Raw genomic sequence first — 22251 nt, 5'->3', positions numbered from 1 at the left:
GCCGAGCGGGGCTGAGCCCGCCGCCCGCCCGCCCGCCCGCCGGCCCGCCGGCCCGCCGGCCCAGCCATGGCGAAGCAGTACGATGTGCTGTTCCGGCTGCTGCTGATCGGGGACTCCGGGGTAGGCAAGACCTGCCTGCTGTGCCGCTTCACCGACAACGAGTTCCACTCCTCGCACATCTCCACCATCGGTAAGGGGCGGTGGCCGGGGGCGCCCCGGGCGCCCCACCCTCCCCGCCGCCGCCCCTTGTCGGGGCGGCCCCTGCCCCTTCCCCAGCCCGGGAACAAGGGTCCGCCCCTCCGCCTAGAGGCGGTGTCGTGGGAGGCGAGAACGAGGGGATGAGTCCCGGGGTGAGGGGCCACCGGCTGGGGATTTAAGCCTGGGTTCCTGGAGGTGACAGGCTCCCTGCTGCTGTCCGTGACTATGGAAGCCGCTCGGGCCTCACGCTGGGGAGCCTCCCCGTGGAAGCCGAGACAACAGGGTGGCGTAGGCCTGGGTACCCCAAGCTGGGGCAGTGAGAATCAAAGCCACCGATATGACATCCCCCCACCCTCAGGTGCAGAGCGGGAGGGGGAAAAAAAAGCTTGTGCTCGGGGAGAGGGGTTCGCTGTGTGGGGAGCCGAGTTACTGAGTCACTGGGTACCCTCAGTCCAGGGGCGACCCAGTGTGGAGCCAGGAGGGGGAAGAGAGGAGGAAGGGAGGAGCCAAAGGGATTGAGTTGACAGGGCACAGTTGTGGAGGGAAGCCACAAGGTGGGACACCTGGGAGGAGGGCATGGCTAAGGTGAGAGCCAATGTGCCGGTGAACGGGGCCTTTACTAGCCAGCTTCAGAAAAGCAGTCAGCTGAAGCATCTGTTTTGAAGGCGGATGAGGACCAGGAGGATTACTTGCCAGGCAAGGGGGTCAGAAGGCAGGCAGGACTCACCTTAGAATAGATCTCTTTGCTCTGGCAATGCTGGAGCCTGTGCTTAGAGGGACGAGGCCTTGTGGCATCCCGGACAGGACTGTTATGGGCTCACTCGTTCTGGGAAGGAGTGGGTGGCCTCCCCTCTGAGAGTCCCCTCTTGGACCCTGAGTGGCCTCCTCCTCTGAGAGGTCTGAGTGGAGGGCATTCCACTCACATCTAACGGGTTCCCTGAGTGATGTCCTGGAGTGGCTTCAGCACCGCCCAGGTCCCCTCTCCTGTCAGGAAGGGCCCCAGACTAGGCTTCCACTTGAGACTTCCGCCTTCCCTCCCCCCCCCCCCACAGACTCCTTGCCAAGAGGAAAGAGGGAGCAGGTAGAGCCAGGAGGACCAGAGCCTCATGGTTCAGAGGCAGGCTTTGTTGTCAGACAGACCTGGAAACCTCACTTTGGGGCAGCGTGACCTTGAATATCACTTAAGCTTCTGAGCTTTAGTTTCTCATCTGTAGAATGGGAATGATAACAGTTCCTACCTGTTATCCTACAGGTAGCTGTCCTACCAGCTGTTGTAAGGATTAAATGAGATAATGTTTGTAAAAGACTGCTGCTATTACCGTTGTCATCATCACTGAGCTCCTAGGGTCTCATTCTCTCTTTGCTTCACTATCTTCAAGGGGCTCAGAATCAGGGGACAGATAGATGCATTCATCTTCCTCAGGGGAGCTGGAAAGTTAGCTCCTAGGAGGCTCTGGAGCTTGGGCTGAGCTGCTGTTTGAATGAGACACATCTCAGGGATGGGACAGGTCTGGAGACCAAGGGAGGGCTGCGGGCCTCTGGGGAAGGCTCAGGGAAGAGGAGATGTTGGGGAAACGCCTGGGAATGGCTGAGGAACCAGATGGGATATGAGGACAGGTTGCAGGCTTGAGGACAAAGGGCAGCAGGTTAGCACTTTCTCTGCACTGATGGCTGGGTCCACCTTTCCCCAGGATAGAGAGGACTTTTTAGGAGTTTAGATTCCATGGAAGAGAGAGAAACCTGCCTTTCTTCACAACAGCCTTTTAAAATCTGCCCCACTGGGTTTCTTAAATGCTTTCCAGTTTAAAGCTTTCCACAGCACTTGTGACTCTGCCTTGTCTTAGGCGTGTTTTTTGGCTGCAACTAAGACTTAGGAGAAGAGTTGGATGGTCAAGAAAAGCTTTCCCTTCTGGGATACAAAAAGTTCCCCAGGGAGATGGAAGGGGCAGCCAGGAGACAAATCAAGGAGCCAAGAAAATGGGTACTACCAAGTCCTATTCATTAATTTATCTATTCCAAAAAAAAAAAAAAAGTATGTCCTGTATCTGGGCTTGCGACCTGAAGATTCCCAGAAGAATAAAACCCAGGGTCACCTCTCCCAAGCTGCTCCTTATCTGAGACACATTCTTTTACCATCATGGACATCGATCTCTGCACCTTTCCCAGAGCTGCTTCTGTGGAATAGGGAAAACAGGGCAATTCACCAATTACTACCAAGACAGAGCTCAGATTCTTGGATCATGTCAATTTGTGATTCACTGTTTAGGCCACTTACTGTAAGAGCATGTGACATTCCAGAAATGGGCCTGCAGGGGGCAGTGAGGAGACCTCCCAGGTAGGTGGAGGCACTGACCGCCCCTCTTCTTTCTGGTCACCAGGTGGGCAGGTGGCCCTGAGCTGGGTCCGTGCCACCGGCATTTATTTCCCATGCAGCTGTGCTGACCCTGAAGGGGCCCATGCAGAGGCGGGCAGTCAGCGCTGTGATGTTTTCTGCTGTTTCTTCAGCTGTTAAGCCAATTAATTAAGCATTCACTACAAAGTACCGTGCCAGGCATGTTAGAGACAGATTGCAGTCCACCTTTTCCTGCCCACAGAAGCCTGTGATCTAGTTGGGGAAGCAACACAGGCGAAAAAGAGCCTTGGCCACAATGAGAGAATCTCTTTGCGAGCACTTTGTGAAGCACTCTTCAAATGTAGGGGATGGATGATGATCCTTATTGTTGCTAGTAATGAAGGTATTACATTCGGTATCAGCAGCTAAATAACCACGCAAGACTGGTCTGAGGCAGCCCGTGAGTGGTGAGGGGCCCGTGCATGAGTGCTAACGCTACACAAAGCGCTAGATGGAGGAGGTCGCAGAAGGAGAGGGGCCCTGTGGCCGGAAGCAGCAGGGAGGCTCAGGGAGGCTCAGCGAGGAGGGCAGGCTGGAGAGAGGGCTTGCAGTGTGGGCTGCATCTCAGTTCCTGTAGGGGAAGGAGCAGATGGAGCGACGGGAGCAGAGCCGACAGAGGTGGGAATTCAGTGGGTGTTCATGGAACTCTGGGCAGTCTGGCTGGAACAGAAGGGAGTTTTTAGGGGAGGAGAACATTCCTCTGTTTATCTCTCTGTCTCCCAAACTATACTTCACGTGCCTTGAGGGTCAGACCAAACCTCATTCCTCTTTGTTTTCATAGTCCTAGAACAGGGCCAGGCACGCTCTCCATCAATGTTAAACTAATGAACAAATGAGGGCAGAGGGCACTGAGGGCCTGGCTGAGGAGCTGGAACTCCAGCCTTTGCAATGGTGTCAAGGGTTTCTTTTTTTTTTTTTTTATAAATTTATTTATTTATTTTTGGTTGCATTTGGTCTTTGTTGCTGCTCGCAGGCTTTCTCTAGATGCGGCGAGCAGGGGCTACTCTCTTCGTTGTGGTGCGCGGGGGGCTTCTCATTGTGGTGGCTTCTTTTGCTGTGGAGCACGGGCTCTAGGCACGTGAGCTTCAGCAGCTGTGGCACACGGCTCAGTAGTTGTGGCTCACGGGCTCTAGAGCACAGGCTCAGTAGTTGTGGCGCACGGGTTTAGTTGCTCCGTGGCATGTGGGATCTTCCCGGACCAGGTATCGAACCCTTGTCCCCTGCAGTGGCAAGCGGATCCTTAACCTCTGTGCCACCAGGGAAGTCCCTGTCAAGGGTTTCTTGAGCAGGGGGATGACAGGATGAAGATGGCACTTAGGATGTTGGCTGGGAGAGGGGCTTAGGCCTTGGGGCAGGGAGACCAGTCAGGGGAGACCAGTGGTAGTATGTGGGCACGTAGGACCTTCTCAGCTCGTCCCTTCTCTCTCTTCCACCCCTCCCCCTCCTGTGGCACCAACACCAAACTCCACGCAATCACCTGTTCTTGTTTCCCTCCAGAAGCAGCGAGTAGTTCAAATCTGAGAGGGCCTTGTGTGACTGGCGCTGCCTGCCCAGCGGGGAGATGATGTCCCATCCTAGTGGACATCTACGTGCAGGGGACCTTTGATTTCCTTTCTGTGTGGCGGCCACGTGTCAGCCGTTCATGCAAGCTGTAGGGACTGCCCGTGAGTTGGTTTTCTCCCCCCAGTCCTTGGTCTTCCCTGAGACCCTGTCATCTCTGTCCCTGTTCTGGGGACCTTTTTATCTTAAAGGCCACCTTCTGGGCTTCTAGGAGGCTTCGGCCTATAATTTTCTGGCTTGACTGGTTGAACAGCTGTGGCTTCAGGCTTGGTTCCTCAGGCTGGGTTTGCTGCTGCAGTAGCATCTTTCTCAGGAAGTTCTGTTTGAACTGGCTCTCCTTACCTGGGGAAAGGGCTTGTGAGTAACTGAAGATGGGGGAGTGGGCTGGGGAAGGACCAGGGGGGAGAGATCAATAGCCTGCAATCAAGTGGCCTAACAAACATGGGGGCCAATGCTTGGGCACCGTGGTCCTGAGGTCTGCGGGCCCCCAGACCGTAAGGCACTGTGTATACATGCTGTGTACCCTGCGGGAGGGTCAGGTGGGTCTGTGTTCCCCACCGTGTTGGGAGGCCTGCAGAAAGGAAGGGGAGGTGAGAAGCTGAGTAGAATAGAAGGAGCGCAGACCACAGGTCTAAGATTCGCGTGCCCTTACAGACACTTAACGTCTCTGCCCTTAATTTCCACATCTGTAAATGGAAGATAGTAACAGAATCTTCCTTAATGGTCTTTGTGAAGATTACAGAGGCTAACAGATACAAAGCACTTGGCAGAGCTCTCAAAAAAAAAAAAGGCAGCTGCTCTCATTGTATTATGATTATCCCTAGCTCATAAGAAAGCTGGAGATGAACAAACTGTCGATATGTGCTTTGAGGTCATCCCGACCATCCCTCGTGCATTCGGTCATTCGGGCACTCTGCAGAGCACCCGCCGCTCTGAGCCGGGCAAGGAGCTAGGGGGACAGCAGTGAACAACATGGGAACCGGGGTGCCAGCTGCCCTTCCTGGGGAGCACATGAGTAGACTCTGGGTTTCATTTCCGCTTTGGTGCTATTTCCCCCTTGCCCTGACAGTGCCGGGGCTGAGAAGGAAGAGTGAGTTGGCGAGGCTGTGCAGAGGCGGAGGAGTGGGGAGAGACGTGACCCCCCGAGAGGACGGCTCTGCCTCAAGGCTCCGACCTCAGCCAGGTGTCACTCTGCCTCCAGCCCTGCTGTGCACACCACCCCCCCCGCCAAGGACATGATCCCTGAGAGTGGCTCAGAAGCCCTCATTTCAGCTGCTCTGTGCACCTGTGCCACCTGCACAACTGCAGATTCACCCACAGCTTCGAGCGCCCTGGTTCCTGCTTCTTCCTCCTCCTCTTCTCCTCCTCCCTGCTTCCCAGACAGCTTGGTGATGAGCTTTATAACAAGAAAGTCGATATTTGGCTATTACTCTTCTACCCTGATTGCCACCTCTTCTCAGAGTGCCTTTTTCTGTAATCTAATATTTCCGCCTGTTTCCCTGTACAAGTGCCAATTTTCTGCACAGGCCTCTGACCTCTCCTTGGCTATTCTGCCCTGGGTAATGTGCTTTGTCAAGGGGACCACAGAGTTTCCTGGACATTTAATCCCTCCCACTGAGGAGGAAAGAACTAATCATTGGCCCTATTTTATAACTAGGAAAACTGAGGCTCGAGGGAAGTGACACTCACATCTTGCACGCAGGTGACCCCAACTTGAACTATCTCCTCTCCTCCACTTTCCCCAACTGCATTGGGCATGCCCTTGCTCACCCCAGAAGGCCCATCCAAGGCTGCCAAGCAGAACCTCTCTCCTGGGAGCCAAAGGGGAGAGGACGTGTGCCTCCCTCACCCCATCTGAGGGCTCTGGGCTGGAGGGACAGTTGTGCCACTGCTGTTGGCTGAGTCTGCTTCCTTGACATGACCCTCTGGGGGACAGTCCGGGGTCGTGATTGAGGAGTCTGGCCAGGGCACCTTTGAGGATGAGATCTGAGTGTTGCCCGCATGTTACTATTTTGATAGCATATTTACGGAGAACTCTGTGACTGGGGCCCCATGATCCAAAGAGAGAGCCGACAGTTGGCTTCAAAATATGGGTCATTCTCTGATCCCTCTTCTCTGATTACAATTTTCTCTCCACTGATCTTTTCTCCTGGAATGTACTGACTTCATTCATTCACTCATTTATTCCCTCACACACCTACTCATTCATTTTTTTTTCTTTCATTGATTCAGTTTTGTTGAATAATATACACTGAGTATCTGCCTTCTGCCAGGCAATGAGACTACGAAGTGAGCGAGATGCTGTTGTGCCCTCACAGAGCTGTTGAGGAGTCAGGCGTCCAAACAGACAAGCAGAATTTATGCAGAAGCCATGTCAGAATGCTTTGGAATCACACAGGAGTGATAAATTCCTCCTGCATCGGTTGGTGAAGGCTTCACGGAGGAAGTGACATTTGAGTGAGGCCTTGAAGACTAAGCAGGGTGCCCCAGGGGACGGGGCTGGGGGCGGGGTGTGTGGAAAACGCCTCACGACTCGGGGCTGCTACTCTTCTGCCTGGCCGTGGTCGCACCAGCTTAAGTTCAGCTAGAGCCTTGCTGGGAGTTTGCTCTGTGGGCTCCGTGTGAGGGCAGACGCATCGAGAGGGCCTGTTCCCTCCAAGATGTTTGCTCCTGAGGCTCCGGGCTCCAGTCTCTTCCTCCTGGAACCTTCTGCCGCCTGTCAACACGGCCCAGCCCAGAAGAGGCTCTGCGGAGGGCGGAGGAGTGAGTGGTCAGAAGCCTGGCGGGTCTCGGCTGCCTCAGCGGTACCCGCGGACCACTCAGCAGCCGGCTGAGGGAGCAAGGCCCAGGTCAAGGGTCTGCTGGAGGGGAGCAGGACAGGGTTAGCTGGAGCACGTGGCACACGGCCCGGAGGCCCTGTGGAGGTCTGTGCATGCAGCAGTGGGAAGGGCAAGGGGACCGATGTTTCCCGAACACCTACTCTGCACAGGGATGGTGTGCTTTACACCCGTGAGCCAGTCTCTGTAGAGACCTCATCGTAAAGTGGGGGTCGGGGAGTCTCCAAGTTGGCCTTGCAAGTGTTTGAGAAGTTTCTTGGTACATTCTTCAGTTAGAGCCTCCAGACAAGTTTCTATGTCCATGAATGTGTGTTTCTATGTCCATGAATGTGTATGCACACGTGCGTGATACCGGTGGGTCCCCAGGAGAGCCCAGAGAAGGGCAGGGCCTTGCTGAGCTTTCCCTCTTTTATCATAGAGGAAAGAATAATGTGGCCCCTCTTTTTTTTCTCTTCTGAGGAACTACAAGTTTGACTGAAATGTGTTCCTGCCTGGGGCCCTGATCCTTCAGATCTTCCCCCTGCTGGTAGCTTCTTGTCATTTAGTCCTCAGCTCAGATGTCACCTCCTTTAAAAGATCTTCTCTGACCAGCCATTCTAAAGCAGCTTGTGCCCGGGCGCCCTCATCCTCTACTCCATTATTCTGCTTTTGCCTCAACACTTATCACTCTCTGAAATTACTAGTTTACTTATTTATTATCTGTCTTCCGCACTAGAATAGAAGCTCTCTGAAGACAAGGATCTTTCTGTATTATTTGCAGCTGCGTCTTCAAGTACCTAGCTTAGTTCCTGGCACATGGTAGGCATTCAATAATAGTTTGTTATGAATGAATGGATGAATGCATGCGTACATTTCCTAGAGAACTTTTGCTCTTCCCTGAGGGAAGTTGCAAGTAGTATTGGTTTCTTGGGACTCACAATGAGAAACTCATTATATACTCATGTACAGTTTGGAACTGTGAGAAGAGGGGAGAAGAAGGGGAGAATTTTGTAAAGGGTGAACAGTTTCCAGTAGCTTTTACCTTTTCTGCTCAGATACATGCTTTAGGAGAAGCTCAGACATAGCAAGGAGCAAGAAAGTGGCTCCCGTGATCCCTGTGCAAGTGGGGTCCTCTTTGGTGAATGCAGAGATGACAGGTCAGTGTCTTACACTAAGATCAATATTGCCTGTTGCTCAGGGTCACTGCTGGTGTCAGATGATGCCCATCAGCTCAGCCAGGCTGCTGAAGTGACCCTCCAGGACTCTGGAGTAGGAGATCCTAGGGCTCAGGCACTGGGGCATGCATTCCTCTCCACATCACGGGAGTCCATGTTTGACTGGGAAACCCTTCTGCGTGATAATAGCCCCTGGGTTCCTGGGTCCAGGGTCTCCAAAGACTCTCCCTTCAAGAGAGAGCCTGGGGGCATCTTTTCCCCTGAACGAGGCCAGCATGAGGGACAGTCATTCCGGAGCTGGGTAAGAGGAAGTCAGTGGCATGCAGCCCCACAGACAGTGAGGCTAAGAGTTCCCAGACAGAAGGGTGATGCATTAAGTGGCAGGCTTGGGACAAAGACACTCTCCCCCGCCCCTCACCTGACTGGTGTGAGGCACACTTGTGCCTGGAATCTTCTCTTAAGCTTTGTCTCTTAGCTCTCCTTCTGTCTTCTTCCTCTCCCTGTTCTTCCCCTCCCTTGTCCCTCAGCTGGCAGGGAAATGGTTTCCTCTCTTGCTGAGGGCAAGGGATTACGCTGGTGCCTTGTTTGGGGTGGCAAAGTCAGGCAGCCACCTCCCCGCAGGGTCTGCCTTCCCCGACAGTTTGTTTTAGGATTTCTCGGGGTGACCTCCTGCCACATCCCACGTGAGCTCCACACATCCTGTCCCTTACATCCTGGTTTCCTGCAGGGGGAGGGGCTGGGGTCCTTCCTGGGACTTGAGCTTGGTAACCAGAGCCAACATGGCTCCAGGGATTGGGTATCTGCCTTGGGTTTCAGATGTATTAAGTTGTTCCTGTGGTGGCGTCTCATTGCTGATGAAAAGGCTCAGGTCACGCTGGCTGCCGGGCCTCTGGGCTGCGGTTGATCACGGTGATAACATTTGGCACCCAGAAGAGTCCTGTTTCCACTTGAAGCATGTGGCACTGGGCGGGCAGGCAAGCTGGCACCTGACATTAACCCATGAGGTGCTGGCTCACCAACAGGCACACCTAGCTTTGCCAGAATTTAGGGTGTAGCCAGACTCGGGGGGCCATGGGGCTCCCATGGTGGGTGGCATTTTCACTTTTTGTTGAAACACTCCAGCTTAGTGTGGCTGTCTCCCCTCTCTGCACCACTCTGCTTCCTCTTCCTGACATGAGCTCCCTCCTACTTTCTAGAGCTCTTTCTATTCCCTAAGCCATGACCCTAATCTCATCCCCCCCATAGGAGATAGCTTTTTCAGCTAAGATTTAATGAAGCTCTTTGTGCCAGGCTCTGTGTTATGGGTTTTGTAGCTTATCTCATAATCCTCACAAAAATTCTCTGACATCAGGGATTGCCATCCCCATTTTACAAGTGAGGAAACTAAGGCAAAGAGAAGTTAAGTAGCTTTCCCAAGACCACACAGGCAATTAGTGGTAAAGGCAGGATTGGAACCAAACTCTGACCTCACAATTGTGTTGTTAATGACCTCGCCACTCTGTTTCTTCTTCTTTTTTTTTTTTAAACATCCTTATTGGAGTATAGCTGCTCTACAATGGTGCGCTAGCTTCTGCTGTATAACAAAGTGAATCAGCCATACGTATACACATATCCCCATATCCCCTCCCTCTTGCGTCTCCCTCCCACCCTCCCTATCCCACCCCTCTAGGTGGTCACAAAGCACGGAGCTGATCTCCCTGTGCTATGCAGCTGCTTCCTACCACCCATCCATTCTACATTTGGTAGTGTATATATGGCCATGCCACTCTCTCACCTTGTCCCAGCCCACCCCTCCCCCGCCCCCTCCCCGTGTCCTCAAGTCACTCTGTTTCTTGAGCTGCACTCCCTCCATGCTTTCCAGGGTTTTCTTTGGAGGCAGACAGTGATGGGAAGCAGTGCCGTTCCCCTGGATGTGCCCTGTTCCCTTCTTTCCATGGTCTTCACAGGCCCTCCACTGTGGACTGGGGCAGTAGCTAGGAGCTGAGGGAGTGCCAGTGCCGTCTCCCCTGCCCTGTCCCTCTGTCCCCAGCCCCAGTACCTAAGGCCTCGTCTTCTTGACTTTCTGCTCCCGGGGCTCTAAGGTCTCCAAGAACCTCTACCGGAGCGATGTGGAGGTAGCTGCTTGTTCCTTCACACCTGGGTGTCCCCTGTGCCCGGGAAAGGAAGCCGGTCCTCCTGAAGGGATGCTGACGTGGCGCTGTGCAAGGCAATGCATCTGGGCTTAGTGAAATCATGAGCTCTCAGGGAGCAAGGGGCTCCCTGATAATAGGTTATGGTGGGCTTGCTCCATGTGTACCCACTACTAGACGCCTTGTTATACCAGAACAGGGGTGGGGAAGGCAGGGGCGGGACACAAAAGGCAGTAAGAGTCTGCAGCCTCGGAGGGTTGGGAAGCCACTGATCAAGTGAGGTGCCCTGGGTAGGTTTTAAGAAACCTGTTTGCAGTTCTGGCTGAGCCATAGGGTGTGGGAAGGGAGTAAGTTACTTGGCTTCTCTGTACCTCACGGTAATAATCCCTGCCCCTACCTCCTTCATAGGGCTGGCATGAGAACCAAGGGCTCTGGATCCCCTAGCCAGGGCGTGTGCTATAATGCTTAGCAGTATCATGAGCCGTGCGTGTGTTCTACCTAGAGATGGGCTAGACAGTGATTTTCAAACGTTAGTGTGCCTTAGATGTAGTAGGTCTGGGTGGGCCCATTTGCGTTTTCTAACAGGCTCCCCGGTGACGTGGATGCTGCCGGTCTCCGGATGAGCAAGGGTAGTGGAGTAGCAAGGGACTAGACTCTGCAATCCTTCCCACATCAAGGGTGCTCTGGGTTTGTTTTCCTGGCTCCTCCCCAGGGAGCCTTTATTTAGCAAAGGGAAGGTAGGAGTGAGAGAACTATCTTCTACCTATGAGGAGCTGCACATATATTATCTAATTTATATCCCACACCAACCCTTAGGAGGCCACTGGTATTCTCATTCTATGGACAAGCAAACTGAGGCTCAGAGAAGTTGAGAGTTCCCCAAAGCCACACAGCAAGTACCAGAATCAGGATTCAGACCCGGGTCTTTCTGACTCCAGTGCCAATGGATAGCTCTTCCACTAAATTAAACCCTCAAACTTTCCTCTATCTAAAAAATCACCCGTGGTCCTGTTAAAAATACAGGTTTCAGGGCCTCACTCTCAAATTCTGATTCATTAGGTCTAGAAAGTAGAAAGTCAAAGTAGTATCTTTTTTTTTTTTTTTTAAATCACCCCAGGTGATTCTAAAGCTGAGCATCTGCCAAGTACACCTTGAGAATCGGAGAACTCCCATGCTGCCTCACTTGACACTTCACATGCAAAGTCTCAGTCCAGATGGAACTCCCAAACTTCGGCACGTACTAGAATCACCTGGAGAACTTGTTAAAACACAGATTCCTAGCCACCTCCACCCCCACCCCTGCCCAGAGTTTTGGATTCTGTAGATCTGAGGCGAGGCCCAATAATTGGCATTTCTAACAAGCCCTGACTGATGCCGGTGCTGATGCTGCAGGTCCGGGGACCACACTTTGAGAACCACTGTCCTTAGAAGCTTGCTGTCAAAAGTGTGATCCAGGGACCAGTAATATCAGCCTCACCCAGAGGCTCGTGCGGCATCTTAGGCCGCATCTCACACCGACTCAATCAGAATCTGCATTTTAACATGGTCCCCACATGATTTGCATCCACTTTAAAGTTTGAGAAGTGCTGCCTTAGAGGAGCCAGGATGAGAACACACCAGGGGTGGAGACAGATGAAGAATCTCTCTTCTCCCTGAAGAGTCTGAAGGTGCAACAGAGAGGGGGGAAACTATTAGGATAGGATGTACACCTAGAGGGGGCTGATGACAGCTGAGAGGTGAGACTTGGAAAGGATAGAGGACTCTGCCCCGGGGAAGGTGGAGACGACAGGACATTCTGAGGAAATTAGGTGGGCCTCACAGCAAGACTTCATCAGGCAGCTGTCACTTTGCCCTTAAGACAGTGGACAGGGTGTTCTCTTTCAGTGGTAGTGGTAGGGAGAGGGTGGACCGGGACTGAGCCCTTCAGCAGGGAAGACAGTGGCTGTGAGGAACGTGGTGGGTGAACCACCTGTAATAAACAGTTTCTGAGCAGCGGCGAGGGCCGGCGGAGGTGAGAAAGCGTGAGTCTCTAGGCGACTAAACAAGGCCAGTCTTTTGACTTTGCCCTGCAGTGCTCAGCAGTGGAAAAAAACCAACAGCCACGCAGGGACAGGGAAGGGGCCACGGATGGGCACAGGTCACGGCAGGCCAGGGCTGACTGGTAGATGGACACCGTGGAAGGTGCAGGGTGTATGGGAGCAGAGTAGAGCAATAGATTCAACTAGAAGATCTTTGGGCTGTTAATCTTTCAATTTAAAAAAGAGGGGAGTGGGTGGGAGAGGAAGATGCCTCAGAAGGCATAGACTTTCTATGTTTCTTCCTTAGTGCCGGTGAAGAGCCAATACTGATGCATTTTATTTCTCAGAGATGTTACAACAAATTTTATCGGTGGTCAGGAGGGTCTAGGTTGCAAGACGGTGGTGGGGAGGTGCCATGAGCCGCCAGAATTCCCCAGCCTTGGTCCCTGGCCACACAGCTAAGAAGCGAGGGAAGAGGGGAGAAGGAATCCAAGCCCAGCGCTCACTCCCAGGGCGGCTCCCTGTCTTCTTATCAGCCCTGCCTCTCCTAAGACCTGCCTTCATTGTCAGGGAAAGCTCCCTGGTGTTGGGGGCTCCTCCCCCAGCTGAGCCCTTCTCCAGAGAGAAACAGAAAAGTGTAGGTAAGGCCTCTCTGCCTGGTTAACACACTATTCTCCTGTCATTCCCCCAAGAAACAGTGCAAGGGCTCTGCCATCAAACAGGCCTCTGCTACTTGCTGTGCCAACCTTGGGCTAGTTATCTTACCTCCCTGGGCCTTTGTTTCCTGTCTAATAAGCTCTGTAAGGGCAAGGACCATCTGTTTTTTTGGCCACTTAGTCTGCATCTAGCACTGTGCAGGGCACAAAGTAAGTTCCCATAGAAGTTTGTGGAATAAAGGATATAGATTCCTCTCTCTCACCAGCTCCCCACCCTTGTGACCACTTTGCACAAGGTGCTGTCCTTTGACTGGGCTTGCTGGGCTGGTACGAGGATGAGCTGGCTTTATTATAAAATGAACAGAATCACTGATTCTCCTGGGAAGAAGGCACTGTACCAGGAAAGAACAAAGGTTTCTTGATTCCCTTCTATGCTGGGTGTTGGGGAGAAGCAAATTTTTTTTTTTAATATTTATTTATTTAGGCTGCACCAAGTCTTAGTTGTGGCATGTGGGATCTTTAGTTGTGGCATGCGAACTCTTAGCTTTGGCGTGCGGGATCTAGTTCCCTAACCAGGGATCGAACCCAGGCCCCCTGCACTGGGAGCGTGGAGTCTTACCCACTGGCCCACCAGGGAAGTCCCGAGAAGCAAATTCTTGACAACTGCTTGTCTAGGGAGGGGGTGAGCACGCTACTGCCCCCCACCAAGGCCAGAGGCCCCTCTCCTTCTTTCTCCCTCCTCTTTTTTTTACTTTCTTGGCACCCTCGGTAGAATGGCTGCCAGACGTTACCCATTTGGAAAAGTACAGCTCAATAGATATGAATCAGCTTGGGCAGGTGAAAAATGATTCACTTCCAAGCAAGTTGATTTAGTTCAGGTTGTCCCATCTGAATCTTTTTCTCCCTTTTAATTAAATGATGATTGGTCTCAGTGGTGAGAGGGAAGAGCCTGAATTTAATGTCTGTGTTTGTGGAAAGCTGGGGACAATGTGGATAAGGGGGGAAGTATTCCTGTTGGCAAAGAACTAATGCCGGCGTGGAATGGCAGGGGCGCTGGGGATTCTGGCACCTTTGGGGCTGTGCTGTGCAGCCTGGGGACTACGGGCCAGAACTCTGCCTTCACCCTGTTTCTCACCTGAACACTGGTTAATGGTGCCCATTCCTGACTTGTCTCCAGGGAGTGCACGAGGACTGCAGCTTAATTAACTTCCTAGACACAGCTCTTGAATCACTGGGCACAGTGCCTGGCACAGTTAGGGCTGGGGAGAGGTGCCTCATCACTGCTGTCACTCAGATTCAAGCCTGCATGCGGCTGGTGGTGCTGACTTCTCCTGCTGCAAAATTCCCCAGATACGTTTCTGCGCTGGACTGGTTTGCCAAATCCCTTACGTTTCCTGTGTCTTGTGGTAGCTTAGCTCCTCAAGCCCCTGGGCAGATGAGCCTGAGAACCCTGATTGTCTACCCTCCCTCCCCCAACGACATGCTGTGCCCCTGCCTCTTCATGTGGTCACTGGCAGTGACCCAGGAGCACCCATGTAGACCAGGGCTGTACTTGGTATAGTGATAGCTGCGACCGACTGAATGTCCACCAGGTGCCAGGCACTGTATCTCATTTGGTTTTCTCAGTGACCCACTGAAATGATTGGTAATGTCCCCATTTTACTGATGAGAAAATGGAGGCTCAGAGGTGCCCAAGGTCATAGCTATGAGTTAAGTGGCCAGAGTTAGGATTCAAGCACAGGCCTGACGTTGAAGCCCATGCTCCTTCTAGTAAACAACAATGCCTCCTCTGGTAAAAGGGCCTAGTCAGCAACAGATGCACTAGGCCGTCTCCTTGGTGGGCCTTTGCTAGGAGCCGAGGGCTTAATACACACTGTGGGGCTGAAACAGTCCTCCTCTCTCGCCAGGGTCTCTGTGCCTTCCCCACATTCATGACGGCACCATAACCCCCCTCCTGGTTGCTAATAAGGCAGAGAGAGAATAAACCCAGGCAAATGAGGTGGACTGCTATTCCTAGGGATTAGAGTTCCAGGAGGGATAAATACAAGTGGTTCTCTGCAGAAGTATAAATAAGGAAGACTTTACACGGGAGTAGAGTGAGACACGTTTTGGGGCTAAGTAAGGCAGCAACTGAGTGGATTCCCCCATATTCACTTCCCGTGTGCCACAGGCCCTTTACTCCTGGCAACTCGCAGCTCAAGGAGGAAGGGAAGCCCCATTCAAAGCCCTGGACACTCCCTGAGGGTCAGTTTTTGGTTCAAGAAGGCCTTTACCTTGTGCCATCTTTCTGCCAAATTAAACCAAAAGGAGACCCTCAGGTATGAGTGCCCTGGGCCATACTTCAGTTCTCAGCGGGTATCCTTCCTTTCTTTTTTTAAAAATTTATTTATGTTATTTTTTGTTGCTGAGCACGGGCTTTCTCTAGTTGTGGCGAGCGGGGGCTACTCTTCGTTGCGGTGCACAGGCTTCTCATTGCGGTGGCTTCTCTTGTTGCGAAGCACGGGCTCTAGGCGCGTGGGCTTCAGTAGTTGTGGCATGCGGGCTCGGTAGTTGTGGCTCACGGGCTCTAGAGCGCAGGCTCAGTAGTTGTGGCGCATGGGCTTAGTTGCTCTGCGGCATGTGGGATCTTCCCGGGCCAGGGCTCGAATCCATGTCCCCTGTATTAGCAGGCGGATTCTTAACCACTGTGCCACCAGGGAAGCCCCCTTCCTAACTTTCTTGCTCACTTCCTTTCCCCAGGTGTTGACTTTAAGATGAAGACCATAGAGGTAGACGGCATCAAAGTGCGGATACAGATTTGGTGAGTTGGGTAGGAGGAGAGGACCTGAGGCTCTCCCTAGCTGCCACTGCCATGTGTAAAATCCCAAGGCTTCATCTGGAGTAACTGGCCACCTCTTCGATGGAGAGAAGCAGAAGTCTCAAAGCCCACCTCCTGCTCCCATGAGCCTTAATCTCTCATCTCTGCGGCTCCCGAGATCTTAGTTCCCCCATCAGGGATTAAATCCAGGCCCTTGGCACTGAAAGCGCGGAGTCCTAACCACAGAACCGCCAGGGAGTTCCCTCTCATCTCTTTCTTAAGAAACTTTTGGGACTGACCGCAAGTCACCAAAAAGCAAGAATTAGAAGGAATTGGCAAACTAAGCACTGCGGGTTTGTCTTCGAATAAAACTTTTCCCTTGGGCCTTGCTGCCCTGCAGAGCACTGAGGTAGGATTCCAAGGAGGGAGGGCTACGCCCCATCCTTACGGTGGGAGTTCCCCACTACAGCACAGTGGAGTTCCCATAAGTAGCCACAGGGGGCCGCTATGGCTCTCTGGCCTGTTGCTCCTGGAAGCATTGCCTTTCCAGCATTTGGAGCGGCCTCCCAATTTCAGAGTGGTATGGGCATTGCCTGCAGAGGTCCCAGAGGGACTGGAGATGGAGCAGTCCCACCAGTCTGGCCACAATGGCCAATTCCTAGAGACAGTTATCCAAGACCCAGTTATGGTTGTGGCTCCTAGTGCAGATACAGTTGACAAGGACCCACAAGCCCTGTCAGCACCTATGACCAGCCCTCTCTGCTGCAGAGTCAGATACGTTTGGATGCCCTTGGGGACCAAAGCTCCACTGATTTTTCACCCTGCAGCTCTCCAGTTTCTCCTGCAAAGGCACAGGGTCTCCCAGCTCCTGTTCCTCCCCTCCCCACCTGCTTCCATGGTCCCTGCTCTTCTGAAGGGCTGGCTTTCTATTGCAGGGACACAGCGGGGCAGGAGAGATATCAGACCATCACAAAGCAGTACTATCGACGGGCCCAGGTGAGCCGCTATTTTCAGGGTTTAGAGGTGGGATGCTGCCACCCACACTCCTGGCTCTGGGCGTTTGAGATATTTGTGCCACTCATCCCCATATGGGCCCTCGGATTGCCTGCTGGGGAGTGAGGGGGGTGGGCTCAGGGCGGTCTTTCAGTCGTTCACTGATCATTCATTCATCAGCTACTCTCTGAGCACTCACTACTGGTAGGTCCCCACCCTCACCCTCAACTTCCACCCTCCTCCCCGGGCCAAAGACCACATCAAAGTCTTGGTGCCTTTCTGCCTCAGAGAGCTCTGTGATGAGCCTAGGAAGCAACAGCTTTGGGGGTCTGAGAGAGAAGGAGACTTTTCTGGGTGCTGAGGGATCTTCATTGTGCTAAGCAGAAGAAGGGAGATTGGGACCCAGCATTTAAGGTACCACACCCAATTCTGACCCCATGACTGTGCACTGTCTCTGTGTGCATGTACCTGCCCCATCTCTCTCTCCTTCTCTCTCTCAGGGAATATTTTTAGTCTACGACATTAGCAGCGAGCGCTCTTACCAGCACATCATGAAGTGGGTCAGTGATGTGGATGAGGTAGGATGTGCTGCCTCACTCTTGGGGGTGGGGAAGGGCACCTCAGGGGGGAAAGCAAAGTGAAGGCCACATGGGAAGGGCTGAAGCTGTCAGGGTTGGTGAGCAAACACTACCAGGAACCCTTGCCTTCTGCAGCCCCGGATCAAGACCTCTGGGTGAGTAAGACATGAGGAAGAAGCCCAAGCAGCCATGCCCTCCATGCTCTGTACCCTGCCAGGCCGCCATGGCTGTGTCTTCCCCTGAAATGAATTAGGACAGAGCCTACGCTGGGAACAGCTTCCTTCCTGAAATGTCAGGACCAGGTGGAATTGCGAGACTGGGGTTCCAGTCCTGGCTTTGCCACCACAGTTGTGGAGCCCTGGGCAAGCCATGAACTCTGAGTCCCCAGTTCTTCATCTGTGGAGTGAGGGGCTGGACTTAAGTCCAATGTCCTTTCCAGTTGCCCAACCCGAGGAAGCATCAGTGTCTTCTACCCTAAACAGTCCCCGTGACATCCCTCTGGGACCCCTGGGGTCAGCCATGGTACTTGGGGAAGCCTGGCACCTGCACCCAGTCAGCCCACTCTGTCCCTAGGGCTCTTAACTTTGCTGCTGGTGTGGAAGCCAGTGTAGGCTATATGGGTGGGGAGATTGGGGGAAAAGCAGCACTCACTGGCAGTTCTGTCTGTCCTTTGTCCCTAGTATGCACCAGAAGGTGTCCAGAAGATCCTTATAGGGAATAAGGCTGATGAAGAGCAGAAACGGCAGGTGGGAAGAGAGCAAGGGCAGCAGGTAAGTGGGAGTGAGCTGGCTGAATCCATCCCTTGGGTTTTTGGCTGGCTTCCTGGGCCAGGCCTGAGAACTGGGTCCCAGGGTTCTATCACCATCATCAGACACCCCCCTACCGCCACAGTAGCCTAAGGCACTGGCTGAATTGCCATCCTTGAGAGTTTGTTTTCTGTCCTTTAGGACAGTGATTTGGGGTCCATCCTGAAACAAAGACCTCTCCCAGCTCCAAGGCCCCCAAAGCAGGATTACCTCTGCCTTAGAGCCCACCTTGGTTAGTGCGGAGGAGGGACTTCAAGTCGCTCCCTTCTCCTCTAGCAGTATCCAGGCATAGCTTCTGTCCTACAGTCATCCCACCCCTCCATACCCACCCCCTGTCCTCCTTACACTTGAAAAGAGGTAGGAAGGGAAATGAAGGCATGAAGGGCCCACATTCGGAGAAGCCATGGCGGCAGAGAGGGTAGGAGGATGGTTTTGAGGGAATGTCCAAGCACACAGGGAGACCGTCCTCCCAGAGAACAGAAAGAAAGATGGGTACCACTGAGGCCAGAGTCACCCACTTACTCTGAAGGCCTCAAGAGTTTTTCTCTCCCTCTTCAGTCAATAGCATCCCATTAGCACTTGAAATAAAATTGTTTTTTAGTATAAAAAATAATACATGGTCATTGAAAATTTTGAAAATAGAGGCCAACTCCTACTAGAATATTCGTATTTGTTGAGTACTGTATGTGTGGCCCTGTGCTAAGCAAGTGCTTACAGATGCATGACCCCATTTAACCCTTCCACAGCCTTGGTTGATAGATGCTGTCATCCCCTTTGAACAGATGACGAAGCTGGGGCTTAGAGGGAAGAAGTAACTTGTCTAAGGTCATACGCTCTTAAGTGACAGCACTGGTATTCCAGCCTGGGTCTGTTTGACCTCAAAGCCCATGTTTTTCATTAGTTTGTCACAATAATTTTGTGTCTCTGGCTCCTGACACGTGATGTGTGTGTGTTGGGTGTATATGTGTGCCTGTGTGTAGGTGGGGAGGGGTGGTGCATTTGTGGAGCATCTTCTCCCATTCTCTGCTAGCCTGTGTCTTAGGAAGTCCTACTCTCATCTGAGAAGTTGTCTACTCTGAGAAACTGTCACGACACAGCACGGGCCCTGAGTGCAGTGGCAGGAAGGATGCACCAGGTGCTGCGGGCACCTCCCTTCCCTTAGCGACTCCCTTTCAGGAATGTTCTTCTCTTGCAGCTGGCTAAAGAGTATGGCATGGACTTCTATGAAACAAGTGCCTGCACCAACCTCAACATTAAAGAGGTGAGTCCCATCTCTTGAGCTGAGTCCAGCGAGGCAGGGAGGCGAGAGGACGAGGCAGCAGAGCAGCTGAGAGCAGATGAGCCCCACCCAGGGCGGGCAGCCACAGGGGTGCCGGGAAGAGGGGAGACCTGGACTAACTGCGCTCCTTGCTCTCCCAGTCCTTCACGCGCCTGACCGAGCTGGTGCTGCAGGCCCACAGGAAGGAGCTGGAAGGTCTGCGGACACCCGCCAGCAATGAGCTGGCCCTGGCGGAGCTGGAGGAGGATGAGGGCAAACCTGAGGGCCCGGAGAACTCTTCGAAAACCTGCTGGTGCTGAGCATCTTGCGTGGAGCGCCCCCGCCCCGCACAGTCCCCTCTCCCCCCAGGAGGGCTGCGGGCACACAGGGAGCCTGGGCTTTGCCCTGCTTCTCTTCTCCTTCGGGTGACCCTGTGGAATCTCGGCCGCTGCTCCTCCCCCTGCCTGGCTCCAGGGAGCAGCTCCTCTGTCCTGTCCGAGCAGCCTCGCCCCCCTTCTCCCGTCCTCCCCCCCGGGATGGCCCCCTCCAGCCTGTTTCCCCAGCCACAGGCCTGCCTCGAGCCCCTGATGTGCTACGAGCACCGCCTCACTACCCTGAGGTCCCAGACGATGGCCCAGTCTGGAGTCAAGGCCACTGGAGGTTCCTTCTCTCTCAGTGCATCTGGTCTCCTCTCCGCTTCTCCTCGCTTCTTCCCACCTCTCTTTCTGTCCCTTCCCCTCAGCTGTGTTCCTATCAGAGCCCTCCCCCCACCCCCCACGTGTCCCGTGTGGCTGCTGGTACAGCACCTTTCGATTCCTCCCTCTTTGCCGGGCCGAGGGAGTGGACTCAGGCTCAGGGGCACGTTCCCTGCTCTGCTCCGGGAGAAGCCCCACCCCGCTTTGTGGGAAATTCTCCCCGTCCTCTCCTCCCCACCGCCCCTTCTTGTGCCATGGGCCTGCCTCCCCGGTGACCGGGGAAAGACGAACGGCAAGAGAGGAAGGAAGGCCCAAACTGGTGGTCCCCACGCCTGGGGCTGTCCTTCCCCCCGTCCCCAGCTTCTGCTGCACTTGGCTGCCTGCCCTCCTGCCTCTTGGGGGAACTGAGCTTCAGAGAAGAAAAAAAAATGATGAGGGGTGGCAGGGATAAAAAGCCACCTCCATTCTCTACCTGCCGTGCAGCGTGTGCACTATTTCTCCCTGCCCCCGGGCTCCCGAATTTAAAGATGTGGACCAAGGCCTGAGGGCACTGCAGGGCAAGGAGAGCCCTGGGGCCAACCACACACTCTGGGAAGGGGAGTGTTTGGAAGTGAAGGACCAGCTCCTATATATCAGGTTAAGAGCCGGGACAGCAGTTTGCAAACCAGAGGGGAATTCGGCAGCAGCAGGGATTCCTGGGCCCCATCTTCCATTTCTTATGTAAGATGGGCATCTCCCCACCACCCTGGCAGGTGAGAGGTGACAGAACCACGATGGTGGTCTTTCACCGAGCCCAGCCTTCCGCTCTCAAGGATTTCCCGAGACCCAAAGTTTGTGGGAGAAGGGCAGGGAGCTCATGAGCAAAAAGCAGGCAAGCCCTGGGTAGGAACGCTCGGTGCTGTTCCCTTCAGCCTTCAAGACCAAGTGCTCATCTTGTTCCTCTAGCTCCTGACTCAGAGGCTTGAGGGTTTGCCAACGGCACTGTGGCTACAGGTGGAGGGAAGCGGACTCCCTCCTCCAGGGCCCTTTGTTTCAGGAAGAAGTTTCTTTAACCCCATATGGTCCAAGAGTCGTTTGCAGGAGGCCCTTTAAGGAGGAAACAAGTCAGTTACCAGCCCTAGTAGGGGTCCTCCCCACCTTCCCAAGATGGGAGAAGCCTAGGGAGGAAGATCGGTCTTAAGCTGCGTTGCATGGCTGGCACTGGAGTGAAAACAAAACTGGGCATCGAACATTCACTAATTAAGGACTAAAATCCAGGACACACACACGTGAAGGATTAAGAGCCCCACTTCCTTACTCCTCTGAAAAAATGGGTGGGGGATGAAATCGCCAAACCTTTCCTCTGACTCTTATCAAATCAGGAGAGGGCGGGAGAGGGTAGCTCAGGATGAAGAAATGGGGGATGGGTTATCATAGTGGAAGGAAAAGGAAGGCAGGAATAGTTATAAATCGTCGGCTAATGAGAAATGTAAAGAGCTGACTCTTTAGGACGAAGTCACGACCACAGCTGAGGATGTTTCCTTGAGGACTAACTCCTCAGGTGTTAAAACATGCAGCATCACTCTGGGGTGGGGAGGTCAGCAGTGCCAACCCTCGGTGTGCCCTTAGCCAGGGACTCGAGGGAGGGGAAGTTATACTGGCCATTGGCTCCAACCTGTGGTCAGTGTTGCTGCTTTCCCTGAAGATCTGGCCGAGCACCATTGCCTTTCTCTCCTAGCCCCCTTGGGGAAGAGGGACTATATTTTTACTGTACCCTAGGGGTTCTGGAAGGGAAAACTTGGGATTAGGATTCTATGGCCTGAGAAGCCCCATCCATAAGGGCCACAGCTGGGGAGAGGTATGGGGCAGGAGGGGGGGGTTGGGATTTTAGGGTGCAGCTATGCTCATGAGGTACCAGAATCAGCCTCTCACCCCTAAACTTCTCCAGTCCCGGAGGTAGCCTGGGACCTGGCCTTAGACTGTTGAGCAGGTGCGCCTGCCTGTTGGCTCCTCACCACCTTTGCACCTGTCGTCTTGAGGCTCGGCACAGCCCCAGGCTCTCCACCTGCTCCTGAGCCCCACCATCTCCCTGTGACGGGTAAACTTCGTGTGCTGTGTCTCGGGTCCAGGATATGAATTGTGAGCAGGGTTCATCTATTTTAAACACAGATGTTTACAAAATAAAGAATATTTCAAGTCAC

General features: G+C 53.5%; 1 protein-coding gene across 2 annotated transcripts; it reads left to right on the top strand.

The window, feature by feature from the left end:
• Positions 1–20: 20 nt before the first annotated feature.
• On the top strand, positions 21–22250 carry RAB15 (RAB15, member RAS oncogene family). 2 transcript variants are annotated; one of them, XM_059914455.1, is made up of 7 exons: positions 21–190; positions 15684–15744; positions 16677–16737; positions 17235–17312; positions 17993–18082; positions 19314–19379; positions 19538–22250. In XM_059914455.1, the coding sequence occupies exons 1-7, from the start codon at positions 67–69 to the stop codon at positions 19694–19696; spliced, it is 639 nt and encodes a 212-aa protein (XP_059770438.1). In that variant the 5' UTR covers positions 21–66; the 3' UTR covers positions 19697–22250. The 2 variants fall into 2 exon arrangements, with proteins under 2 accessions (XP_059770438.1, XP_059770439.1); XM_059914456.1 differs by lacking the exon at positions 17235–17312.
• Position 22251: the final 1 nt, after the last annotated feature.

The sequence above is a fragment of the Balaenoptera ricei genome, chromosome 2, assembly GCF_028023285.1.
Source record: "Balaenoptera ricei isolate mBalRic1 chromosome 2, mBalRic1.hap2, whole genome shotgun sequence".
Taxonomy (NCBI): domain Eukaryota; kingdom Metazoa; phylum Chordata; class Mammalia; order Artiodactyla; family Balaenopteridae; genus Balaenoptera; species Balaenoptera ricei.
Note: the sequence above shows the minus strand (reverse complement) of the source record. Positions and strands in the feature narration are given on the sequence as shown.

Coding starts and splice junctions, on each gene's coding strand:
- RAB15 (XM_059914455.1), top strand. CDS start 67: ATGGCGAAGCAGTACGATGTGCTGTTCCGGCTGCTGCTGATCGGGGAC. Junction 15,745..16,676: donor AAAGTGCGGATACAGATTTG/GTGAGTTGGGTA, acceptor TTTCTATTGCAG/GGACACAGCGGGGCAGGAGA. Junction 19,380..19,537: donor CCAACCTCAACATTAAAGAG/GTGAGTCCCATC, acceptor TTGCTCTCCCAG/TCCTTCACGCGCCTGACCGA.